A 26,595-nucleotide genomic window follows, 5' to 3' on the forward strand; every position below is an offset into this window, starting at 1 on the left:
TTGAAATAAATTACATTTTAAAATATATTCACATTGAACATAGCAGTTTTAAGTTTTAAAAATATTTTACTGTTTTTACAGTATTTTTGATTAAGTAAATGCAGCCTTTTTAAGCATAAGAGACGTCTATATGTATACATGAATATGATATTGTTACTCGCCATGCATCCCAGACTGGTGGAGACTCCAGTATATGCTCAGACAGTTTTTCTCTCTCTTCATGCCTCGTCTGCATTGGCAGCCGTGCAGAGGACTGGACAGAAGCGCAGACACGGCGTTTGCACACTGACTGCGGGCTCCGGGGCCGAGCTTCATGCTGCCGTTACCGGCCACACACTGACGCAGGGTCCGCAGACGCGGGCTACACGTCTCATCACTGGAACACGTGTCTCCCGCTATGAGACAGTCTCTGCTCGCAGAAAGCACAACCTGCAGAGCTAAGGGCAATAAAGAAGGAATGCAAAGCTCAGCCAGATGTGGTTTACTACAGCTGTGTGGTGAGTTTTATTGTTATCACTCAGGCAGCAAACAACCAACACAGCAATAGTCTCAATTTCCATGCAATACGGCTATTAAACAGCCATCAGGTTTCACAATGTACCCTTAAACACCTGCACTTCATTAGATACAATCACATCTAATTATTCACTGACTACTCGTGTCTGTTACCATTATGTGTGTTGTTTTTACAACATACACTCTACTGTATGTAAATTGCATTTACAGTACTTGAATTCTGTGGATTTACTGTATTTATGGTTTTAAACCCTAATAACAACCTTGTGCCAAAATGTTTATATTTCCACTTTTTTTGACCCTCTTTGTTACATCAAAAGTGACTGGCCTACACAAAAATGCTTGTAGATTTCTCCTGATGTTATATTAATACCAAATCATAGATTAAAATGGTGAAAACCGGCAACAGGTTTTTGGGTAAACATTGCCAAAATTATCCACGGATAACACTTTTAACCCTCGCAAACTAAGGTGAATGAGTTCAAATAAATGAGGATCTACGATCAATCCGTTTAAAGAAGAAATCCAAAACCTGTGGTAAGTGAAATAAAACAAGTTGTCAAAGATTGAAACCAATATTTGGTGATTATATAGCATAACGAGAGATTTGTAAAAGGTTTGGACTTTTAGCACAGCACACGGGTTAAATGTGAAGTAGGGATGCACGATAATATCGGCACAACATCGGTATCGGTACCGATATTAATATTTCTGCCGATGAGCCAAACTGATAGGGGGCGTGTGCGCGCACGACTACCATGAACGTAGCTTGAGCGCCAAAAACTCAAACTTACAACATGTCAGCTGTGTGGAGGCATTTTGAGATCTGTCAAACAGATAACAAAGTTGCTATTTGCAATATTTGTAAAGCACAAGTAATGCGAGGAGGCGTAAAACAACAGTCTTTCAACACTAAAAATATGATTACACATCTTAAGAGCCATCATCCTGAGCAGCATCAAGACCTGTTTTTCAGGTGTGAATGTCTGTCTACATTTGTAAAATAATACATTTATGGTAGAATCAGTACAGAAGAGATACATGGATTTCTCTTCAGTAAAATTAAAGTTTAAATATATCAGGCAAAAAATTTGTATATATATCGGTATCGGCATCGGCCAAAATTATTTTGAAAATATTGGCATATCGAATATCGGCCAAAATCCAATATCGTGCATCCCTAATGTGAAGAACATGTATTTGATGCAACTTGACACATAATTATTTTTATAGCAAAAGAGTTAGGAAAACAGCTGACTAACAATAAATATTAAAACTTGTAAGCCAATCGCAGACATTATATATTGCATAAGCATTTGCTTTTATGTCATTTATCATTAACTGGTAAATGTAAATGACGTCAGCTTCTAATCTTTGGCATTGCATTTACATAAAATAAAATGTGACATTCAGAGTCGTTTCCTGACAGATACATAAAAATATACTACAGGTTGCAACACCATCTGTTAATCCACTGATTAAATTGCATGAGAAAAGGGCTCTGAACGAAATTCAAACATTGAAAAACATTATTTCAACATCTAACAGATTTATGCATGTGTTAGTGTTTTGAATTAATGATGCTCTAAAATAATTGGTAAAATCACAACCACATTTTTGGACCGAAATGCAAATGAACAGCTCACTGTTGCATGACTTTGACGTGGCTTTTCATCCATCGGTGTGCTTGTCAGAGATAGCCTGATGTTTTTCAGCATCGGTCGGGAATAGCAGGACCTGTAGGCTCATATTTTGCACCCGAAAAACTCAAAGGCTTTCTGACAGATGCAACCATATGGAGTCAGTTTTGTGGAGGCAGGGAAGGCGATGCATCATGACTACAGACATGAGAATAAATCAACATGACAGCGGGCAAAATGAGACTTGCTATATCTTATTGGAGCATTGTTCAACATTAGTGACTGAGCTGGATTAGGGAAGGAATAGTCCCAGCCACCGTCTGCTCAAACCAAACACAACCAGACAATTAATTAAATCAATTAAACATGCATGCGTGTGAAGCTATATAAAGCTGTATAGTTGTTTACGGTTATTAGACTTCAAATGATGCAGTTCATTTGAGTTAGTTGTTAAAATAACAAAAGTAACTTGTATATTGTAATGAGAAAATTGGCTCATGTTTGGTCTTATTCTGATCATCTCAAGTAAATGTTGTAACCTGATTACCATTACATGTGTAAACCCATTCTGGTAAAAAAAATAAAAAAATAATAATAATAAGAAGAAGAAGAAAATATTTTGAATATTAATATATATTTATGGAAATTAAAGTAGCATATGTGATACAAGCAGCTGTAAAAAAAAAAAAAAAAAGCAAAAAAAAAAAAAAAAAAGGACAAGACTAAATTAAATGGTCTTTTAACTATAGGGTTGTCAATTTAGCATGTTTAAAACAGCAAATTTAAGGAAAAATTTACAAAAACATTCATGCAAATTAACACATTTTGTAATAAGATTACAATTAAAAATAGTAACAATTAATACAACTTAATTCATGTTGACTTTAACAATAAACAAGAAGTAATCTTTAACTGATAAATCATTTAATGTAAATTAATAAGAAACTTACAATTAAAAGATTCAAAACTTATCACAAATGAACAAAACATGTTTCCTTTAATGATAAATTCCATAAAGAATTGTCCTACCATCACAGAAAGTTCAGCATGAATTATCTCAAGCTTAAAACCTAAATGCAAAGATGTTTTTGCACATTGTTCTGTCAGCGCTGCTTCGAATTAATCTTAAAGGGACAGTTCAAAAATGAAAATGATGTCATCATTTGCTCACCCTCAGGTTATTTCCAAACCTTGTTCTTTTGTTGAAGAATTGACGGTAGCCATTTATTCCATAGAATGGAAAAACTACTATGGATTTAAACTCTTTAGTTGCCTACATTCTTCAAAATATCTTCATTTGTGTCATAAACTTCCATAAACTCAGAGGAATATCTACATAAAGAAAAATTCTAGTTACAAGATACAGTCCCACCGCTTCACAATTTAAACACATTTTGGTGCAGTAGAATGATTATCATGGAAGCATATACAATTAGTATTCATTTTACATATTAAAACTAGTGTATGAAATAGCAAATGAAAATGATGCAATTTAATTTTCATTTTCATTTTGCACCAAACGTTGCACAAATGTATTGGAATTTTATGCATTGCCATTTTATATATTGCATTGTCATTTTGCCATATGCTTCCATACGATTATAGGGGACAAACCAAAAAAGAGCTGCATATTCTTATTTTAAGCACCTCTTTCACAATACCTGGCAAAAGCTTTGATCCCAAAACACTTACAGACTCTATATGACCAAATAAAGGAAAGAAGTCTAAAAATATGTTGTCTGAAGAAACTAATTGAATAAAGGATGTTTCACTCAATAATTGTCCTTCACTCTCTTGCAATCCTGCAGGCCTCACAATATTAACAATATGTTCTCTGTTTGAGTGCTTGTCATTCGGGTTATACTGAATGCATATTCATGCAATCTTGATTCACACAAGAGAACAGAGATCTGTGATGGTGAAAATGTAATGTTATAGCTTCCATATCATAACATACAATCTAATAAAAGAAATATTTGTCAGCTAATGTGACATTTTCTGAATGTTGCATCCATGAATCGTGACAGTGCTGAACGTTACGTAAGTTTGAATATGTGCAAGTGTGATCTGAGATCTGAGAGCTACGCCAGAGGGTAAGATTTCCAAAAACTAAAACCTTTGCTTTCATCACACGTCTTCAGGAGACTTGGAATATAGTTCACTAGTCATAGAAACTACTTTGTCAGAGTGAAAATAAAATAAAACGGGTATAACCAGTTCTGGGCAATCTGTAGTCTGTTACTTTTGACCAAACTCATTTATAACATTGATATAAAAATGATAGTTTTGTACCATATTGATATAAAAATACAGAGAGAAAAATGCATTTGTGTGAATATGTAGTCATGTAACCAATAAAAAATAACAAAGTACTTAATTTTAGGAATCTGATTACGTAATCCAGATTACATGTGATCAATTACTATCCAGCACCACATGTTAATACAAAAACACAAACTCATTCTAAGGTTAACGGTTAGGTACGGATACATGTAATTATGGACTTTCAACCGGCAAAGCTTTATTTTTGTACACACTCAATATCAAACACACTGTCTGTTTCCAGCGGCTGGTGCCCTGTCTATTGTGCAAAGTGAGAAGCAAAATTGCACAGCAGGAGCTCTATTGATCAAAAAATGACAAGCTGTTGTCTGAGAGAGCTCTAAGTGGGCCTGTGATTGTAAAGATGAATGGTACACAGTCTGTGTGCACCTGATGATTATTGTCCCAAATCAGCAGGGGCTCACTGACCAATATCTGACCCAAACCGACGGGCGAGACGTTTTTGCTCAAGTCTGGTTTCCGAATCACATGCTTCAGAATCACTTACTCAAATCACTTCTTTAAAAGACACGTGTGCAATTCAGGATCCAGTTTATTAATTTTCTCTGAATTGGGACACAGCCAATGTGTTTCCTTGCAAGTTTTAGGTATTTTTGAAGATTCAGTTAGACTAAATTAAAATAAGAAATGTTTTCTTGGCAACAAGCTTTTATATTTTAAGGTGAGTGTTTATTGCAGAGACTGCATGGCGTCCCAAGCATGAGAGATCTTTATAAGAGGCTCATATGTGCTGTGTTTAATGTGATCCTGTGCATGAGGTCAAGTGCTGACAGAGACTGATGAGCTTGAGAAATTATTACCCAATGCACACCTGTTATGTTCTTTAAACTGCACTTTATGCATTTAAATTCATGCACATATTCATTTCACAAAAGTCTGTCATAGCAAGTAGAGGTCAACCGATATATCGGTCGACCGATATATGTTTTATATATTTAATACTTTGTCAGTTTATTGATTTGTTTGGTTAACTTTGGATACATTTATTTTAATACTGTGCAGTGCACAAAATTAAGATGGTTCAAGTCAGTGCTCAATAAATGATAAGTTTAGAAATGTTGTGCATGCACTTATTATTAGTGTGACATGTTAGCATGCAAATGAAGGGGAAAACTTCAAGATATCGGCCCTAAAAATCAGCAGCACATATCGGCCATCGGCTGACCCTGACCTCTAAATATCGGCATCGGCATCGGCTATAGAAAAACCCATATCGGTCGATCTCTAATATCAAGCGGGTCAAACAGCCACAGAAAAACATTTTCGACAAAAATATACATTTGCAATAAATATTCATTCTATATTTTAGTGCTGTTTTACAGCATTATGCAGGTTTCCATTGTAATATGTAGCTATATAAACCATTGTGCAATATTGACAAAAACAATGTTATCTATATTTTGGGGGGATTTTTCCATAACAATAATTAAGCAATATTTTGCTTAGTGTGTATTTATGCTGTTACATTCCTCATGGATAAATAAATATGAAGCAATAACCTGTTTTAATGAGTGATTCATTTATTCAAACTATTTGTTCAAACAGGCCGATTCGTTTAGGAATGAAGCAAGTTGCTGTCTTTATGAATGGATAATTAAATCATTAAATTGTCCAATGATTTAACTGACTTGTAACGTTTTCATCTGCCACATGCTGGATCCTCTAAAACACAAGTAGGCACATGATTTATTCAGTCCATGTCATCAGAATCTGACTTGACGTATGTTATGTATAGCTATAGGGTTTGTGATCATTCAGTCTATTTAATGACTGTTTGTTAAAGACAGTGTGTGAATAAACATATTTACAACAAAGTTTTGTAAAATAATAGAATTCCATGAAGAAGAAAACACATTCAAACTTACCAAAATATTAGCATATGATTAGCATATGAGGTCTAAGTGTTAGGTTGAATAAACCGAATCTCTATCATCTATCCAAATGTTTGATATTTTAAGTGAGCATGCAAAGAACCAACGATCAAGTGTCCGTAAACTTTGAGAGCTGGCAGTAGTGTAAAGACAGATGGTCAGATGCATGACTCCAGCGGCAGCGTGAAACCTCAGCCTCTCACTAACACAGAATGCATCCACTAACGCTGCATTGGCAGAAGCCAGAATAGACACCATGCATCATGAATGCAAATGAAGTGCCTGATTTGACATTTCCAATAAGCCTGTCTCAGTGTACCAGTGGGTTTAGCCAATTAACCATGTCAGTAATCAATTCTGTGTAAGTCCTCACTTCTCCTTGCACATAAATCAAAGACAGATTAGCCGATCAGTTACCCAGATGCACCAAACTAACGACCCACTTTAGAATGGATGAGAGTGGAAATGAAAGTTAATGGACACCAACAGAGCCTCTTTATACCTCCCCAAATGCTCTATGTGAGGTCTATAATTATATACCTTCAATATATAAATATATTTTAGCATTAGTGGGGACATAACAGCAGACAACACCCCTCAAACCAATCAAATTAGTCCAACATTTTCGCATTTGAATATATTTCGGTTTAACTCTTTCCATGCAGAGTATTATTTTTAAGCTGTCAGTCAGCACCAGCATTTTTAATCATATTCACTAATCCTTCAAGAAACACCAGGATGTTAAGTTGCATATGCAAACTGTGGATATATAACTCTCTGTTTGTTTGTTTGTTGGTGTAAAAACTTTTTAAATCAACACTTGATTTAAAAAAAAAAAATGGAGGATCAAAATATAAATTAAAGCTCAAGTAAATCAACACATGTAAGCTTGCACAGTTGTGTTTTTATTTGCAAATCTATTTTGTGACACTAGAGGTGTAGCAATTAAACACTTTACAGTTTGACTAGTGTGATTTGTCAATAACATTTAATCTCTGAAAATTTATAAATTGTGATGTTTTTATTCCTTTAACCCCGATTGCTATTTTTCTTCGTGCAAGGTTTTTCCAGGATCTGCAATATTTTACTTTTAAATGATGCAGGATGCACAACACCTAAAAAGATTATATTAAATTTAAAGCAGCCGATCAAAAGTTTGAGGGATTTAAACATTAACTTTCTGAAAATATGAAGACACCACACACTGGCAGAAATCAGCGCACACAATTACTCAACTGCGCACAAAACCACTTACTGACATCAAAGGAAAATTATTTGCTCGTAGAAAATTGAGACAGCACATGTTAAGATGTTTGAAAAAAATCACAACTTTTAAAATCTATATGCAAGGCATCACACAATTATTTATTTTATTTTTTTGTGTGTGTGTACCAGAGATACAGCCCAGAGCAAAGACAGATTTGCTTGTACAATGTGTTGATAGAGAAGCAATTTCAAAAAGTCACTTCCAGGGGAAATATGTCCTCGACTTCCACAGCAATGCAGCTTTAAGACGGAAATTACGAGATATTTTTATCTGCTGTTCAATATAGTGAAAAATCATTTTACTTGCGAAGTATACTTACATGTTTTGATTAAAATACAGCTGAATTTGACAAAAACAAAAGTCATTTTACTTTTTTTTAAAACAAATGCAAGCGAATAATCTCCGAAAACCAATAATTAAAGGGTGCAATATTATTCCCAAGTCAAGTGCATGCTCTTAACGCCTTCCTTTCTCATCCGGCTCTTCTGTGCACACACAAAAAGAAAACCTCTCAAGAAACAATGAAGAGAAGCCAGTAGCATTTTATCACCAAAAATGGAATAAAATGCACCAGACACAAGCAGAATGGAGAAAACATTAAGCCCACCTAATGTCTTCTAACGGTCCACATAAAATAGAGCTTGAATCTTGTAAATGCCATTATAATATAATGTTGATGAGTCTGGAAAGTCGATGCTAATCAGCCTGTCTGATGCACTGAACACAGTGGGCTTTCTTTAATCATGTGGTAGATGCCTATTCCCCACGTCTCACTTCAGCAACAAAACACAAGGCTGGTGAATTATCTGCGGACATCACACGAGGCACGTCACTCTCCTAATCTCACACAAAGTCACGGAAGCATGCCATTCCCTGCAGAAACATGAAATCACCTGCTGCAAAAACACTCACGCGTTCCCATTTCCTCACACACCTGATCACAGCAGCGTTTAGATCGGATCAGTTTCATTGCACCTGATTGAGGATTTGCTACTGCGTGTTTATGAATGACTAGAGAACACAACTTCGGTTATGGAAGATATGTTTTCTGCTTTACATAAAAGAAAGTAAATTTTCAAAAAATTCCTCAAACCAAATCAACCAGTTTTCAGGTGGATTACATCACACTCTTTGTTTTAAGTAAAATATTGGAGGAATATGAGAAATTGTGTGCTTTTCCCACAAATAACTGAGATTTAAGTCACAGAATCAAAAAAAAAATCTGTATATTATTGACTTTTTGTATATAATATAGCAATATAATATTTAAAATCTTGACAAAATAGTATAAAAATATATATAACCATACCATTCAAAAGTTTACTGTCATTTTTTAAATGTTTTTAAAGAAGTCTCTTATGCACACCAAGGCTGCATTGATTTGATCAGAAATACAGCAATATCGAGAAATATTATTACAGCTGTTGTCTATTTATCAATGTTGAATGTGATTTATTAATTTATTTGAAGTTTAAAATCACACTGTTTGTGGCTTTGAAACATTTACTATTGCTTAATAATCACAGGTCATGGTATGTCTGTTCTGAAAGGTACAACCATATGCTGTCATTAAAAATTCATCTCTACATGAAGGTTGACTGCATGGAGGATGACTATCAAAAAGCAGATCTAATCTGTTGAAATAAAGCTTGTAATTGGCCATACTGGGAGTTATTTCCCGGCTGTCGTTCGCTTCAAACAAACACACCGACAGATCTCCAGGACGCTTGCCAAACTCTCAGGACAACAGGCCAACGCACTTCAAAACAACACTTCTTTATTCACTGACCGCAGACAAGCCGAAAACAGGAGGAGTGACTACCTCAGAAGGTGAAATCCAACATTGCAGTCATTTAGCCCAAAATGTGAGGGTTGGATTCTGACAGTGAGCATTTATCCTTGTTGCCAGAAAGACAATGGGAGGAGAAAGGGCAAGACTTGATGGTTTGGTGTGTATTGGGAGGCGTCTCTAGTAATTCGGGGCCGTGCTATGGCAGGATGCATTAATGAAACATTGCTCTGTGCACTTCCAGCATGCCTTGTGGCTAGAATAAAGATAAATCGTCCTCAAACACAACGCCTGAGAAGTTTGGAAGCTGAAGTTGGAATGCATAATAGAATAAACGTGCCGATTTCATACATTTCATCCATTCTGGTGTAATTGCCACCTGTACACCATCTCTCCGTCTGACAGAAAGCCTCTCGTACCCGCAGGATGTATAAAACACAAGAGAGAGTAAATGCAGGGGCGCTTTATTTGTATTCAGAAGAGAGTGCATAGCGATTTCAGCCGACTTATAAAACAAGCACTAATTAAAAAAAATGTCTAATCAGGTGTCGGCAGATTCTCATATGCACCGATGGCTTGTCAAGCCTCAACACCCCCACAACAAAAGGCTTTTATCTTAAGACAGGGCGCGATGACATTACAGCAGCCGCAGAACCTGTTGCTTTATAATGCTAGCAATTAACTGTTCTGCTTTTGTCCTTCACTGAGCGTGACTCATCTCATTTTTTACAGCCGTTGTGTGGCTGAGAGACTAATGTCATTAAAAACAAGGCCAGCATCAGTCCTCCTCTAATGCATGACCGTCAGGGTAAGAATTCATGCAAATATACTCATGAGTAGCTCGCACTCCGCTCATGAACAGGTCAGACGTTGGTAATCATTATGGACTAACTAGTCGGAAAATGTAAATGTTAAATGATTTTTATAATGTACAATGCACAAGTGTTTATTCATTTATCGGTAGAACAAACTCTGCAGGATGAGTTACATTAGGTATTTGTTCAAATCCTAATTATCAGCTATCCAAATAGTGAGGCTTGCCTCGGCAAACACCTCTAATTAGGATTCATAATTGCAAATTAGTGTTTTTTCGTTAATTGGTTGCACCATGTGATGACATCAGTCTTGATATTGCCATTCTGTTCATCACCAATCAACAACTATATCAATTAAAAACATGTATGATCACCCAACACAGAGTCCTTCAGGCGTTGTGTCATTGCGTTGGCTCACGTTGAGCTATTTCATCCACAAACATTAATTATTTGATTTCTACAGCGACTCATTTGCCGCACATCATACTCTTTCTAGCGTATACGCTAACTCTATAGCTAGCCCAGTTTTCCCAAGCATTGCAACTATTTTGCATTTGCTACGATAATCAAACGGACTCACTCCATCCGCGCAATTTCACAACGTTTCCCCTTTCTATTTGAACAGAGCATCAGGATGACCGCATACGAGTGAGAGCTGTGCCAAGAATTAGCATTGCACAACTCAATTACATAATTTTCCAAACACTAAATTATTCAGGTCATGGAAAATGGTGTTTACATGCTTATATCGATCTAAAAAAAATCCAGATTTCTAATTATTGCAGTCTGTTTACGCTGTGGTGATGAGCTCGGTGTTTAATCAGGTGACCTCTGATGCATGTCAGTTTTTCTATGATTAACCCTTGCGATTCCATCTCGCGTCAGACTCGGGAACGTGAAGCGGGATGACAGCACTTCTGAGCAGACATCATCACACGCTCTCCGTCACCGAAGGCGTCTGCAGCAGAAGAAGGCACGAGCGTGTGCATGGCAAAGTGCTCCATCAGAAAGAAAGATGAGAGCTCTTTCTAACGAGACTCTTAGAGGTCTGTCACAAATTGATCTTTGTCAACCTCCGCTCTGTTCGGCAGGCTGTGTTGAAACACCCATAATGACTGCAAGTCAAATGCAGAAAACTGGCTTGAAGTAAATAGTATTATAGTTGTTTATTAGAATCTGCATAATGTGCAGATCAACACCTGTTTTTTTACATTGTTTTTCCCATGGTCACTATAAACTGTAGCTGTATTGTAAGAGATAAATTATGATACTTTTATGGCCCATGAAAGAAAAAAAACAGCGTAAGGTTTTGATACAGTATGACGATCAGTAAACATCGACCTTTCATGCGAATCATTACTTTTATTTAGTTTATTAATCAATAATTGCTTCCTGGAGTTTACTTTAAAGGGTATTTTATATATATTCAGTCACAAGGGCGTTTTGTTCTCAGAGTACAAGAAAACACTAAATAATGTTAAATACTTAAAATACTTAAATTAAATCAACATCAACTCATTTTATGGAATAATAAATAGGCATTATATGTAGGCAGGTTGTAAAGAGCGGCCTATATTAGATGCTACAAATGAAAAAATAAAAGAACAAGGTACTTTTTGTCTTCTACATATAGATATGCATTCAAAATGACTCGTATCTGCTCCTCCTCTGGCCAACACTGCTGATACGTGCATGTTTATTTCTCTGGTCCATAACTGAATCTTATGAGTTTGCTTTTGGTGTCAACCAATTGTAAAGAAACTAAATTGAAACAAATTACAGCTATAAATAGAGCGTAAACCAGACGACTCGATGAACCAATGGCAGCGTCTGAAAGGTCATCCAGTAGAGAGCATGGAGACGTTTGAGAGCGTGTTATCTGTAACACAGCTTTCCTAAACATTCAATTACATGCATCTCTCTCAGGTTTATCACGACTCGCTGCATGTGAAAGAGCCAACAGCCGTCAGAAATCACAAACCGCATTCAGTGGCGACTTCAACACATTTCAGTGAGCCGTGGGGACGGCGTGCAAGCTCTTATCAGAGCTATATTTTATGCGTTTAATTACCAACTCGAGATAAATTTTCACTGAAAATACTGATTGTAGCAGGATGTAATAAAACCAGATTAATAAGGCAATGCTGAAATCAATGCCGGGTTAGAAAGTAAGGAAAAATTGTTAATCATCTCCTCAGTGGAAAATTATGACTAAGAATGATTTCCTACTCCTGAAGTTATTAAAAAAATAATTTGAGAAGTTGGAAAGAATTTACCCTCAATATGAAAAAGGCTTTTCAAGCATCAAAACAATAAAAGTTTAATACAGTCATTTTTTTCCCTGTTTAAAAAAAAAAAAAAAAAATTCTGAGAACATCATTTTTACAATGATTTACAGAAAATTTAATTTAGCATAAAAATATTTTGACATATAACAAAAACTCTTGTCAGGTACATTAAGACCCAGAATCATTCGATGCATTAAAAGAGCACTTAAAAACTAATTAAGTGTTATTTTAAATCTTTACCAATCTTTGCCGCTATCCTTCAAATCACTAGGTTGACCCATTTGTCAGCAAGAAGTTTTACTTATTTAACATATAATCAAATTTAGTATGATCACGTATTATTTTATGTGTTTTAAGGCGAGACACTGCAGGTGAATAGGGCAAAAAAAAAAACTAATAGTTATCACCATACTTACCCAGTTGATTGATTACATTGATTATTGCAAACATTTTTTGTATTACAAGTTTTAAAAAAATGTTATGTTTAAATATGCAAATGAGGCATTATTTAATGAAATATGTGCTAATTTGCATAAATGTCTAGTACAAAAATCTGAACACTAGATGAAGTCAGTTTCAAAATGTTTATTTTTTTATTTTTTTGACGTATTAGAGTCAAATGTTTTTACAGAGGGAATTCTGGTTATCTTTTTTTTGTCACTCCATAATTCAGAAAACAATATATTTTCACAATTTTGGGGTGAATAAAATGTTGTATATAATCAAGGAAAATATATATGAACAAATCCCGCTGTAAAAACCTTCAGAATATAGACAGGAATAAAAATGTCAAGTTTGGTTTGTGTAAGTGCTACTGAAGAGGAGATTTATGACTCAGTGTTGAAGAAAAAACTAATTTTGAGAAAACGGCCTTTAAAAATATGTATTGTAATTTAAATCTATTGACACAAAGAGACAAAGTGCTATAAAAGAAACACTTCACACTGTCTTTTGGATGTTTTCCTTCCACTAGTTTGAAAAAGCACTCTATGAAAAACCAAAAAGCCCAAAATCTTGACAGGTGCTTGAAAAAAACAGTGTTTTTGCCTCCAGTGTCTCACCTTAATAAGTACAGGTCAGAGTTAGTATGCTGTTTTTACATAAATATATCTGTTAACAATGTTGGGGTGTAATACATTACTAGTAACAACGTTACATAATTAGATTTCTTCTTTAAAGGAAATTAAAGTTACTTTTTCACTATATGCATTTAATATGTTTTTAATATCTATATATGTACATCATCGCATCTCATATCAAACACATATAGTCCTTGCGTGAGATGATGTTATTCTATTTAACAAACCCTAAAGAGAGAAAAAATCCTGATAACAAAAGGTCAGATATTTTCCATGAGTGACATCATATCCAAATAGAGTCGCTCCATTACTTCTGACAACATTCTTGCAGAATTAAATTGGATAATTTGAAGGAAATGAGGGAATAAACAATCCATGAGTGCGTCTGGATTGATTTTCCGTTGACTTCAGGCATGACTGTATAAATACGCACTGATCAAGTGAGCGGATAAATCCACTGTGTTCAGGAAATAGGTGCATTATTATGTTGAAAAGTGGCTTGCTTTGCATGCATATGGTAAGTTCTTAATTGTAGAGATGTTGGCTAGCATTACTGCACATGTGTGGTCTTCTTTTAAGGGCAGACGTTTATAGCCACGTTCACCATCAATGGGCTTTTAATCATATTTCAGAAAGTTTCATTTTGGTTGTATTTTATGAAAGTTGTAGTGACAGATCAAGCTAATTCTAGAGTATCATCAAGCCGGTGTGAAAACACATTGAGAAATATGAGACGCTAAATGAACAGACTTTCAGCAGGGACTCGAGAGCTCCTCATTACCGCCTCCTCTTGTCTTCGTCTGATCTACACAAACTGACTGACTCCGGTCATCTGTCGGGCGCTTCGCGTGCTGTGTGTGTTTCACTGGAGGAAAGAGACTGCGATGGGCGAAGTATGTCAGGACCCATCTCCATCTGCGTCTTTCTAGTATTCAGGGCGTATGAACTGCCTAACTATACAACCTATCAGTGTCTAGCAGTTCCCTTGAATGTTTTGGGGCTTTTCTGTTCTCATTCTGCAGCAGTCAAGACCTCGATTTGTGCACTTACGCAGAAAAGCCCGGAGAGAAGCGCAGATATTCACTGCTAGAGATGAGAAAATCATAAAACTGAGGTAATAATCGAACAGACTCTCGTGTCGTGCCTTTTCGAAGTCATGAATACATTTAAAAACTACATAAAAATATTTGGAGTATAGATATAATTACTGTAAATATTGGAAGTAGCTACAGTTTCAGAGCACAGCGTTATTTTTAAATGCCATAAATGTTCTTCATCTGGCCTTTAATTTACGGCTTTCGTAATGATTTAAGAGTTGGTAATTTCATGGCGTCTCGTCATGAGGAGCGGCAAGGCCGTCTCATTTTTCTCATGATGTCTAGAGACGGCGGTGGTCGGCCTTGCTGTGTTTAACGCAGTGTAAATCTGCTGATCGCTGGGCATACGTGAGAATGTCATGCCATTTCACGCTAGCACTGAGATACGACTCTCGCTTTACATTATCTGAACACAACTGCAGGTGAAGACAATGCTTGAAAAAAGGAAAAGTAATTGGTTTACTAAACATTGGCATCTATGTAGGCTACTGCTTTCAGCGGCCAAACGGACACTGAGAAGAACAGTCTCTGTTCAGGTCTAGATTGAACACACAGGTAAATGAAATATCACAAAAGTGCGATCTCAAACATTGCAGGTATTATTTAGCCCAAACTCAGCCACTGAACCTGTTGGATCAGCCATATGTTCCTTACTTTTAAATGAACAACAAATTTATCCATTTGTCAATTAAATTAAATGTGACAGCCAATGCTTCCAGAGACTATTGGTTCTTTCCTAAGTTTCATCCTTATTCCTTTACAGAGTTCAGAAATCAATCAGAGAGAGATTTTTTTCCATCCAGGTTTTGAGTCGCAGTGCTGTTATCTTTTCCACAATTTTTGCAAAAAAATGCACTCTTTTTTAATGCTATTCATATTAAATTAAACCTCTTCTATGATTTCTTTCTAAATTTCTGTATTAAAATGTTTTTGTTTTATCCTCCAAAAAATGTCATGGTAATACAACTGTCCTGATATCATAATAAAAAAATAAAATAGAAAACTAAAGTTATTTTAAATATTTTCACTTAATTAATTAAAAAAAACTGCTATATCAAAACCTTCTGTTTACACTAATGTAACAAATATGCACAAAAAGCAAAACTGGGAATTTTGTCGTCATGAAAGGATTGTGTGTGTACGCTTCTTAAATTATCAAATAATTGTACATTTTTATGAGAAGGCATGGTTATTTGAGGTTGTAAACTGTCAAGGAAACTTGATGGATCACTCGACTGTATTAAAATAATGCATTTTATTAAAGAGACCAATATGTACAGTTACGTTTGAAGTTTAAGACCTATTGCTCATCTTTTGATGATATAACCCATTTCTGAATTAATGGAACATATGCAATGAAGAGAAGAGAGTAGACATAGACGCTGATATTTCAGACTCACAAAAATATGATTCACCTGCCAACTTTCACATTAGAGACGATAAAAGGACAGTTGGATCTTGTAGAGACTGACGCCCACAGAAAATGCATTTCACTCTTGAGAATGATGCTTTAATTGCACTGAAGTTTAGAGAGTGTTTAAAGCAAAGTGAAAAGGATCCCTGGCAGTGTGATGGAAACATCAAACCAAGTGTTGACTCTTTACCGCAGCTGAACGTCTTCTGAGACTCTTTGCAACTTCACATTTGGTGTCCACAGAGCATCTGTATCTCTGCACACAGCAGGTAATGTGCATTAGCATTAGCATTAGCAGGTGCGTATGTTCCTTTCCAAAATGCCTCTGTAAGTCTTTGAAACATTTGGCACTGGCATCACTCCTCTGCAGCTATGTGGTACACCAGAGATAAAGTTTTCATGCATTTCATGTGCATTTCTCAGAGCAAAGACGCCAAGTCGACTGCAGACCCCCCACAGAGCTGTATGATGAGGCTATCAAAGGATTAGCAAATATGACAAGTGCTCAGATTATCAAGTATGACACGTACACATCTATGTGTATATATTTTCTCATGCTAATGATTAATTAAATTGAAACTATTTAGCTTTAGTTTTAAGTTCTTACGTGAATTGTTATTTGTGTTCTTCCTGAAGATGTTGAATGAAATGGCATTTGCATTATTTAATCCATATTTTGATACATTTTCGAGTGAAACAGTAATCATTTAGGGCAGGACTTGATTTTAGCAACAAGGGATGATGGGAAAAAACATGCATTGCATTGTTTGGGAAAGTTACTTTTAAAAAGTCACGCATTCCCTTATGAAACAAAAATATATTACAGTATATTGGAAAATATTATGTAATATATTAGGTATATATTCTTATATATATTTATTTTTTTCAATATATTGCAATATATTGAAAGCGGCAATCATTTGTATATTTTGCAATATATTATATATGTATCATCAAAATATTATTAAATGTATTCAAATATATAAAATATTAGAAAATAAGGGAAAATAATATATTACAATATATCACAATATATTTTAAGAAATATATTGGTAAATATATTTTCCTTTCGTAAGGGTTGCAATATTGTGTTACTAAATAAAAAAGTAACTCATTGCGTTACACAGTTTTTATGAAAAATAAAGAATATAAAAAATGATATAAAAATGATATTTTGCGTTACTTTTTGTCACCTTGACTGGGCTTGTTTATTTGTTTAGTTTAATAACAAAACTCTAAAGATATGTTTTTTGGCAACTTTAAAGGCCAAAGTGAAATTAGTTTAAAAAAGTCACTCAGAAATGTAATTGTAAATTTAAAAGTAGTGTGTTACTTTACTAGTTACTTGAAAAAAGTAATCTGATTACAATACTAATGCTACACGTAATGCTTTACCACAAACCCATTTATTTAATCTTGTTTCTCAAGTATTTGAGCTGTTTTATCGTGACTCGTTTCTCACGAGACTCATACCTGAGTGCTGTACCGGGTGTGCTCTTGAGCAAGTTTACTATGTCAGAAAAGCCATGTATATTGCGCTAATTATGTGATGTAAGTGTCCAAATGTATTAATTTACAAATCATGGTCATAACATTGTTTTGTGGAAGGAACTGTGCAAAAATAACCCTCTTATTACTCAAAAATTTGTGTGAAATGGATAAAAGTTGTTGGTGTTTTCCAGGCACTGGTGATAATTTCAGCTGCAACCTGCATTGACATTTTATGTATACATGTGTTTTTGGAGGTTTGCTAAAATTTATGTGCATGCTTGTTTTTCCATTGCTTGGATTTTATAGATCTTAATCTGATTTGAAAGAGAAAAGTGATATTATTGATTTGGCTTTGCTTTAGTTTTAGAGCCAGAGAAGGTTATGACATATTAATGATAGATTATGGAAACCTTTTTTTTTCCTAATGCAGACTTAATGAGTTATTAAAGAATTAACTTCAGAGAAACACCAGTCAGAACATGCAACTACGAAAATGAATTGGAATAGCTCAGATAATTTAGTTTTGGAAGCGGATGATGAGAAAAAACAACAAAATATCTAACTTTGAGCAAATCTAAACACAGTTTGTGATGTCGAGAGATCTTCTGAAAGACCAGAGGAGATAAATGTGCATGTGCTCCATTAGCCCTCCATTTAATCTCATTACGGTCTAGGAAAAATAATTAAGAAAGATTGCATTTGTGATTTTTTCTGTACACCGGGGAGATTTATTAAGAAGCTTAACTGGGTAAATTCTAATTTCAAATAGTCTTTAAGGTCGGCTGTTAAGGGATGTCTACAAAGGCTCTAGTTTCATTTAACTTAATGTTACAGCTAATTCCCATCGACTCTGGGTGAAAGAGTGTGTAAATATTATGGAGCGAACGCTCTCCAGAGGCGGGTCTTTGGCTCTGAGCCACTAGTCTTAAACACGATTCACACTGAACTGTCAAATGCTTACTGACATTCTCTTTCCCCAGATAATTCAGCTCCAACAAGCCATGGCAAAGGCAAGAGGTTGGGTCTCAATGACGACAGACACAAAACTATTATGTACAGGAACAATTACGTTGTGACAGAAGTGGAGGAGACACAATAATAGCCTTATGGTGCTGGATAAATAACTCCAAACGAATGAAACCCTCAATTTTATCTCAAGCGCTCAAGGAGAATGGCACAAAAACTCAAGAGATGACGCATCAATGCATGCATGTGCAAATGTTATGTTGAGATAATCTAACAATTTTATAACCATCAGAATGACAGTAGATGTGTGTGCTATGACCTTGGCGCTCTCTCAGGACACAGTGGACTAAATTGAACCGTGATTTGGAAAATGAAGTATCATGTCATAATAATGACTGAGGAATATTGTTGTGTACATCATGTTTGTGAGACCGGCTAGACGGTGTATTAATCATGACACTGCGGGGAAAGAAGCTGAAACCTCTTATGCCTCGAGCAGATCCAGCCGGTTTATGTCTGCTGCACTGGTAATGGTTTGTTTCCATTCCTGGTGCATTGGAAAATAAGCCTGCATGCACTTCCTCAGACCTTTATCATCACTGCAGCATGAGGAACTGTGACATTTCCAATGAACCCAAGATTAGGCTCAAATGTCTCTTTCTCCAAAAGCACCATGACCCTGTGTCCAAAGACTTATGAGTGAAAGCGAAGGGAGCTGTATGGGGTTAAATATATTTAGCATGTTATATGTGTGCCTCCAGCACTCATGATGCTTCTGGAAATGGGATTTATCAAGTGAACATCCGAGCAATTAAGATAAGAACTCTCCAAAGGATCGTTTTTGCTACACATATTGATTTTTAGACATCTTTTGATCCAAACTGAAGGACGCTTTTGAGACCGATGTACAGTTAAAGCAGTATTTCACCCAAAAAACTCATTGCTTTTTTACTCAGATGTTTTGAAAAATGTTCCTGCTGCTCTTTTCAGTACAACAAAATAGATTAGCGTTAGCGTTAGCGACTAGAATAGATGTGTGTGCACTGTAATATGAATTTGGGAGGATGTGTGCCAATCAAAAGTCTTACATTTTGTTTGTTTGTTTAACGTCATTACAATATCTTAAATGGTGTCACAAAAGTGTGGAAGGCAAAAATTTAAAATTAAAAAGGTAATTGCAACTTTTTATCTCATAATTCGAACCTTTTTTTCCCCTCACAACTTTTTCTCAAAATTGGGAGAACTATAGAAACCCTCAGTGGAAAGTTGTGAGATATTGTGTGATATAAAACTCGCTATTGTTAGAAAAAAGACAGAATTAAAAGATAAAAAGTTGCAAATACCTTTCCCCATTTTATATTCAGTGGCAAAACCGAGCTTCCATACAAAAGTCTTAATTATAATTTTTAGAAAGGCTTAAATTTGGGACTGGAAAACAGGAATCGCGATACGACTTAGTGTGATTATTACACTTCAAAAGGAAATTATTTTATGTAATATATGTAAGCGCTGTACATTTCCAAGTAAAAACGAAGTGCTGTTTGCATTCTACAGGCTACAAGCTTGAAGTACTAAAAACATTTCAAAATAAGAGCCCTGGTGTACAAACCCGCATTACGCAGAATATTTATTTTTTATATATTTTTTTATTGCTTGTTATTATTGTTTTTTTGGTTCCGCAATAAATCTGGCATTTCATAAAAACATAAATAATTTTATAATTATTAAATGCATACAGCTTATAGAAGAAATATGTAAAAACCTAGTGTATGTTTTGAATTCAAATAAATAATTTTGTGTGTAAATGTCTCGTCAAATTCCTTTATTAAGGAACGAATGATTTGATACACTTTTATTACATCCCTAAAGTTCTTTATTTCATATTTATTTACACTGTAAAAAATAAAACAAAGATTATTGGAGTACATATTCAAAGAAAATATAGTCAGTCTTTCTGCTTCAAGATTTCACTTTTTAATTCTCTCGAATTATTTGTTAAATTTACTAGCAATTTCTAACCATTTTTAGGAGCACATGTGCTTCTTGGAGGGAAAGTATTTCTTCAGACTCATCTGCTTCATCGTGTTCTTCCACTGTATTTAAAAGTACAGTACATACACGTACATTCTTCAAACCTTTTTAATTACTAGGTCTAACAGCGATGAACTGTCTTACTCAAGAGCACATAGGTGATAAATTCACTTATTATCAGGTTCGAACCAACAGCACAACCTTCCAGCTATCAGATCATTAACTACTGTGCCACACCACTCCAGATTGTTTACTTCATTACATTTCCTATTTAAAAATGACCAGTCCAAAACCAAAATCTCTGTGCTGTATGAATTGCATGCTGCATTGGACCTGCACTTGAAGATAAACACACGTTTTGTCATTTACAAATATGTGTAAACGTCTGAGAGGCCTGTTATTAATTAAATCCCATAGGTATTGAACCTGAGTTTATGTTTATGAAAGTAAGTGATTAAAAGGAAAATAATGCATGCATAGCGTGTGAGTGTAAGATCCGTTCAGCGTTCATTCTGGACGCCATAAACACTGTGTTTCAACAACAATGAGATCAGACAACCGCATCCATCACTGTTCTGTAGCTGATAGAGTTTGTTCTGTGGCTCTTCCCTTCTTCGGCATTCACATCCTCCATTAATTAATAAATTAAAAGTGAATCCTTTTGCATTTTGTCTTGTATACAAGTGGCAATGAGTTAAAAGTGCTAAAATGGAAAACCAGCTAATATCATTTTGTTTTAGAGAGACATTTTAATTATGTGACTACGACTGTAATTTGATTTAGTGTATTATATATAAAATATAATATTAGATGTGTTAATATTTTAATATTTACAGGTATGTATGTGCACAATATTGTTTTTGTAACCTTTTAATAAATTGCATTTATTTTATTTAAAAAAAAAAAATGATATTTTAATGTTTATGTAATAAATCTTGATGTAGTAATAAAAAATAAACATTATTATTATTAATAATAATCCCCTAGAAGCAAATGCTAAAAATAGGTTTCTGTGTGTAAATAACAAATTACATGATTTAAGTTCATTATAATTAGAAATTATTAGTTATATGATTCATTATAAAATTAAAATACTGAATCATAAAGTAACGACTGTGAAAATAAGTCAAAAATGCGAGATATAAACACAGAATCAAATAAAAAAAAGTTACTCAGAATTTGCAATTATTAGTTAACATCTCAGAGTGAAAAAAAGCACAATTGTGGTGTAAGTGGCACATGTGATTCAAATCAAAGGCATGCAAATCACCTACTAAAGAAAAGATCTCACATTTTATCTTGCAAAATTGACTTTCACCAAGATTATTTGATGCATAAAAAAATAAACTACACCATGTAGCAGCAACACATGCAGAATATTCCTGACATCAATTCAGCAAGGTGAAAATATGAAGACAAATTAAAATGCATCACACATCACAGTGCAAACGAAAAACTGATTTGTGCTGCAATGTGTGATGCAAGCAAATAGATTCGCTTTCCTGTGGCTCGTGTTGAGTCGGGACGCGCAGATCCATTCACACACACAGCGGTGAAACAGGCCAGCTTTCTGCTCTCAAAACAACACTTTAGAAATGTTTTACTCTATACTTTATTATTAATAAAGGGCCTATGAGAAGCTATTAAAATGGCCTTTCATGACTGCGCTGCAGATTGAGCTTGAGTCGATGCAGGAGTTCATCTCCAGGGAAGAGCAGAAGACAGCAGCTCTTCATGAGAAAAACTCAAAGGCAAGAATCATTCGACGGATCTAACCCGCTGTGACACAAACACACAGCAAACCAAAAAAAAACATGTAAGAAAGACCTTCAGCATCTGAGGCCCCCTTACCGAACAAATCGACTGCCTCTTGTGGAGAAGATGACCTGACATCTAATTCAAGAGATTATTTCCCCAAGGATCCAGTTAAAGACAGAAGCTCCACTTTCTGGTCAACGGCTGACAAAAGAAACGCTGTCCGCAGATGATGCCAACCTTGAGGAGCGACTAGGGCCCTGTGAAATACGGTTTATTTCTTCCCAAAATCAGTTTTAAGATGTATTAGAAATGTTTTTTTTTTTCTTTTTTTTTTTAAATGGTGAAAACTAGGGCTGCACGTTTTCAAGTTTTTCATTAACCGTTAACCGAGGCCCTTATCGGTTAATACTCGGTTAACCATAGTGTGCGCCAGGGTTTCCGTTGTCCGGTAATTTCCGGACATTGGCCGAAAAAAAAAAAGAAATGTCCGACAAAATTTCATCTTTCCGGTCAAATTGTCCTTTTAAAACTGCCTAATAATCTTGCCCACTAACACAATCTGAATTTGAGAATAAGCCTAAAATGTATAAAGCAAATATACACCGACCTTTGGCTATCTTATAAAGGAACAGGCTCTAGTAATAGTTATGTAACTTTCCGTGTTTAGGCGAAGGTAACAAGCAGGCTCCGCGGCCGCCTCGCTAAGGCTATGACTATGTTTGACAGGTACAATATTTGAAAATCGATAATTATTATTTTTTTATTACATTTATATCTGAATTTATGTCAACCTATAGACTTTCAAATATCAAAATGTCATGAATTAATATGTATTTGTGTACAAAATGACAAACATATTTTCCTATTATATTTTGCCTGGAAACGCTTCCAACAAGGCGTCGGTTCTATTTCTAGCATGCACGCGTCGAGCCGCGCGTCTCACGCAGGCAGTCGGCAAGCTCTAACCTGTTAACATGGGAGCCGAATTAAAAACAGACACGCCACGCAGCTGAGATGCTTTCGCTCATCGCCACGCATCCAGTGTGTCCTGACCGGCCTAATGATGCCCGGGTGTTGGCTGTTGAGATTACAACAACGAGGTTGTACTTGAAGAATATCTAAGCACTGTATTGCAATACTTGCATTTTGCCCCGTCGCTCTCAATTTTAAAGTGCTCCAACGCTGTACTTTTTTTTGCCCGCTTCATATTAGAAAATGACTTCTTCTTGTGGACATTACAAATGTCTGGGAGCGCTCTGGCGGTCTCTGGTGGTGCAAAAATGTATTACAACTAAATTCAATGCACGCCATTGACGTCACTTAACCGAGCAAAATGTTTCACTCGGTTACGCAATTTTTAACGGTTAATCGGTTAACCGGTTAACCATGGACACCCCTAGTGAAAACACACATTTAATTTAAATCTTTTTATATGTTTTACTTTAACCAAGTCAGTGTTTTTTTATGTTTTTTCGGGATTTAATTAAACATTTTTTTTTAAATGGTGAAAAAAAACACATTTAATTTAAATCGTGAAAATTATAACAATTTTATTTTTATTTTTTATATATATGTTTTACTTTAACCAATTCAGTGTTTTTTTTATGTTTTTCTGGATTTAATTTAATTTTTTTTTTGTTTTGTTTTTTTTATGTTGAAAAAAAACACATTTAATTTATTTAAATCATAAAAATTATACCAATTGTTTTTTTTTTTTTTTTTTTTTTTTTTACTTTAACCAATTCAGTGTTTTAATTTTTTTGGTTTTCGTGATTTAATTAATTTTTGGTTTTTTTATAATAGACAAACAAACTCTTAAACAAAACCTTTCATTTTGTTGCCAAACAAAGGGTTGCACTAAAGAGGTTTACTCTTAAAATTAAAACATACAAGAAAAATTGTGTGATTATTCCTTAAAAATAAAGTTTTAATAAAAAAAAATACAATTATTAGTAGTAGTAGGCTAGTAGAAAATCGTACGATCTATAATAATATACTTCTGTCACCATTTCTTCAAGTTAAACTGAACTTTTATTTTGACAGGTTGCCATGAAGAGCTTTTTTAATTTAAGGGCCTCGTAGGAGGCTTCATTGCAAACATTCAGGAAAAAACACACTCAGACTCCATCTACGGTTGTTTGTTTGTCTTAAACTGGCATTCAACCTGTTAAACAGCTAAAGTCCTCTATTTGAAGTTGTGTTACAAAAACGCTGGCTGTGTTTACATGCAGTGCAATATTCAGACTGCTGGCCTGTTCCAACCGAGCTGTTTGTCTATTACTGTTCCAGCCATTTCATTCTATTTACATTTGCATTCACATGGAAAAGACAACATCCTGCGCCATTACTGAAACCAGCGACGCTCTGTCGAACACTTCGACTGCCGTATGCCATTAAAATGCAAGGAAAACTAGGGTAAAATCGAGATCATTTAGTCATGAATTAGATATTTTTAGTGGTGATGCATTTCAAAGGATTGGTCAAAATAATGTATAGATTTGTGCATAAATCATTCACAATAAGATTAATGCAATGCTTTAGAAAATGGGATGAATTTTCATTTCATGCAGACTTTAAAATGTGTTTGCATGCTGATAGTCTGCTGTACTAATAGGTAAAATAGCAAAACACTCACAGAGATCTTTGTCTGTTAATCCATTCCATTTAAAGCATCACGCACCGCCATTAAAACAATCAAAACACTGCTTGTGCACAGAATCAACTCCTTTAATTTGAAAGACACTGACAGACATCAAATCTCCCGCTGTAATCAATGTTTTCAATATTATGCACAGTCCACATTTGTGAGGTGTTGCTGGGAGATTTTTATTTACGACTTGCTGTTTACTACTTGCCCTCGGGCGTCTGTCGAAACAGCAGTCACATGAATGCTTCAATAAATAAATGCAGCACAAAAGTTCTCAACAAACAGTGTTGTGAACTAGATGTTTCTTTTCGGATCTAATTATGAACTTTTGAACAAGAGAGCAAAGAGCACTCCATGAGTTCAAGAGCTCAGGTTACACTGAAGCATATCATTCTGGTTTTGTGTGGATATATTTTGGAGCCTCTGACATTGATAGATTGGTGCAATAAATCGAGTTTTGGGGTTTTTTTGTCTGCTTGTGCATTTTTTGTATTTTGAAGAATGTTGGTTACCAAACTTTTGCAACTGTTTCTATCACAATATTCATCAAAATATCTTCTTATGCATTCAGCAGAAGAAAGAAACTCATACAGGTCGAGGGTCAGACAGTTTTCATTTTTTTTTGGCGAATTATCCCTTTAAACACAAAATTCATGCTGTGAGACCAACTCAACCATATTGGAAGTGACATTATATGAAACTGTACAATGTGATTCATACAGAAACGTGCAATTTTAACGATGGTGAGCCGCTAAACCCAACCATCAGCGGAGCGTAAGCAAGATTGTATGAAAATATACAACTGAAATCGCCTCCAATGGACAATTTTCATATTTCCAGAGTTCTTAAAGTAGAAGTCGGCGTAAGCTTCTATAGTGAACAAACATATTCTTTATGTTCCCATTCGCTCTTATAGCAAAAAAAAACAAAAAAAAAACGTGATGCTCTGTTGAGGAAAGTTACTTTTGAAAGTAATGCATTACGTTACTGTCTGAAAAAGTAACTACTTAAGTTACATTTTATGTAAAGTAATGCATTACGGTACTTTTGTGTTACTTTTTCTAATCTGGGCTGGGCTTGCTTTTTGTTTGTTTTTAATATAAAAAGTTGTATTTTGCTAAATGTAGAAGCCCTTTCACACCAAAAGGTAAATGAAGTCGTCGCAGGCTGAAAAAAAGAAAAAGATTTGTCATCACTCCACCAGACGTTAACTAGTTTCCTGTTTCTAGTTTCCTTAATACGAGGCGAAACAACACAAATGTTTTCTGATGTTAATAACTGTGGATACACGTAATGCAGTTGCTAAAGACATCTAAGTACTAATAAAAGGCCTGTTATGGTTTGTCATGTCAAAGTACGCTTGCACGTCAATTCTGTCTTCTGGGAATTGTTTAAATGGGTCGCGTTATCGCAGTCCATGCAAACATAGCCGTCATATATATCCGCCAGGAGAGCGCTCTATCTGTCAATCTCTCTACGCCAGAATACCTGTCAACAATCACTCAACTAATGAGCCTCTGTTTGGCCCTCAGAGGACACCGTAGTCATCTCAGCCAGGAGCCATCTCCTGAATATCTTAACAG

At 35.2% G+C, this 26,595-nt stretch overlaps 1 protein-coding gene across 2 annotated transcripts in view; it reads right to left on the reverse strand.

Moving 5' to 3' along the window:
• LOC128027373 (GDNF family receptor alpha-4) overlaps nucleotides 1–26,595 on the reverse strand; it is a 69,705-nt gene that overhangs the window by 9,342 nt on the left and 33,768 nt on the right. The window contains exon 2 of one of the 2 annotated variants that reach the window (XM_052614940.1): nucleotides 162–437. The exons of the other annotated variant lie outside the window; for it this stretch is intronic. Coding sequence (XP_052470900.1) covers nucleotides 162–437 — 276 coding nt within the window. The remainder of the gene's footprint in view (nucleotides 1–161; nucleotides 438–26,595) is intronic. 2 annotated transcript variants of the gene reach the window in all.

Source organism: Carassius gibelio, chromosome A14, assembly GCF_023724105.1.
Source record: "Carassius gibelio isolate Cgi1373 ecotype wild population from Czech Republic chromosome A14, carGib1.2-hapl.c, whole genome shotgun sequence".
Taxonomy (NCBI): Eukaryota; Metazoa; Chordata; class Actinopteri; order Cypriniformes; family Cyprinidae; genus Carassius; species Carassius gibelio.